Below are 1,605 nucleotides of genomic sequence, written 5' to 3' on the forward strand. Positions count from 1 at the left end.
GAAAAAAATCTCTATTTTGGAAAAATATAATTGTAACTGAATCAGAATTATGTCTTACAACCATCTCTATGTCCAGGTCAAGTGGGGCTAATAGCTTCTTCTGACCTCTGTGGGTATCAGGAATCCACACATACACACGTTGATGCAATACCCATAAATAAAATAAATAAATCATTTTATTAAAAATGAGAAAAATTATCCTTTTCAAAAAATCTTTGACAGCAAGCTTTTCAATGTATCAATTATTCTGCTATCAGAACTGATTTGTACCAAAGGAGTAATTGTGGGATAGACATTCATAACAAACTTCTGAACACTCAGGATGACTGGGTCATACATCCACAACAAGACTGCAGTGGATGACATGATGAAGTCCACCCAGTACATGACCACAAAGGAAACCACCAGCAGCAAGATGATCTGGGTAGCCCTTCTCTCAGGAGATGCTCTAGGATGGCTGAGGCTGTGAAGATGCTTGTGTTGCCTCTGATGCCTGAACAAGATAATCACCATGTATGCACTAGCGCCAAGCATAACTCCTACAAGAAACACATCTATAGAGATTGTCACTGCTAAAATCAATACCCCAAAGATGTAGTTCAAAGAGAAGAGTGAACAGGATTTACTGACCTTCATCTGCTTGGCCTCACTAACATTGGTAAAAGCACCAGCATAGAAAATCTGATTGCTACTGAATAACAAGTTCAAAAACCAAATAAATAAAAAAGCACGAATCATGTATTTTTTTAGCTTATATTTAAATTTAGCCAAAAAAGAGGAACTGGGACTGATAGTGACAGCCTGGAACACACTCAGGAGGCAGGTGATGCAGATGGAGAGGCCTCTCATCACCCTGCTTATGTAAAAAGTTGTCTTACATTTGAAGTCATTGTCAATGTTCAGTGACTCAACTATCTCTTTAAGCCAAATATCCCCTTTAGTGAGTACTAGCACTATGTGGCTAAAGGCCAGTTGACAGGAGAGCATGTCCATGGGCTTAGGTCTGTGGCTTAGGATTATGAAAGTATAGAAAACAAGGAGAAACATATTGGCTAGGACTCCAAGCCCAGCTTGGAAATTAAGCACAATCTTTAATGAGGACATATGTGGAAAGTGTACTCATCTTAAGCTTGTAGTAGAAGCATATTTCATACATCTGAAAAATAATAGAGTATACATCAGACTTGTGATTCACTGGTCAGTGTTTCTATATCATCATTTTATTTTACCTACTTATTCTTGATTAACTTGTTTCTTTAACTTTTGATGTTCCAGAATGGATAGCATAGCCCACATTTCTATATACTTCTCCATTTATCTACCTGTGTATGTAACATACTAGAGATGATAAAGGCATTCACAGTCACATCCTACACAGAATGCACAGTTTGTGGGCCCGCTATTCACTTATAGGTCATGCCTTAGAAATCCAAACCTATTGATTTACATTGCCTTGTTTTTAGTTAATACATTAAACAGTAGTGATGAATATAGAATATTATTCACATTTTTACAACTGAGTACAACTTACATTGATCTCGAAAATATTCACAAAAGAAATCCAAAAGCATGAAGTAAGTCAGTCTCATGTTGCATAATTTTAAT

General features: G+C 36.6%; 1 protein-coding gene across 1 annotated transcript; it reads right to left on the reverse strand.

Annotated features, from left to right (window-relative positions):
• Positions 1 to 204: 204 nt before the first annotated feature.
• LOC101994381 (vomeronasal type-1 receptor 90-like) lies at positions 205 to 1,104 on the reverse strand. Its single transcript, XM_005371971.3, has one exon. The coding sequence runs from the start codon at positions 1,102 to 1,104 to the stop codon at positions 205 to 207; it is 900 nt and encodes a 299-aa protein (XP_005372028.1).
• Between the last annotated feature and the right edge of the window lie 501 nt (positions 1,105 to 1,605).

Source organism: Microtus ochrogaster, unplaced genomic scaffold, assembly GCF_000317375.1.
Source record: "Microtus ochrogaster isolate Prairie Vole_2 unplaced genomic scaffold, MicOch1.0 UNK146, whole genome shotgun sequence".
Taxonomy (NCBI): domain Eukaryota; kingdom Metazoa; phylum Chordata; class Mammalia; order Rodentia; family Cricetidae; genus Microtus; species Microtus ochrogaster.

Coding starts and splice junctions, on each gene's coding strand:
- LOC101994381 (XM_005371971.3), bottom strand. CDS start 1,104: ATGTCCTCATTAAAGATTGTGCTTAATTTCCAAGCTGGGCTTGGAGTC.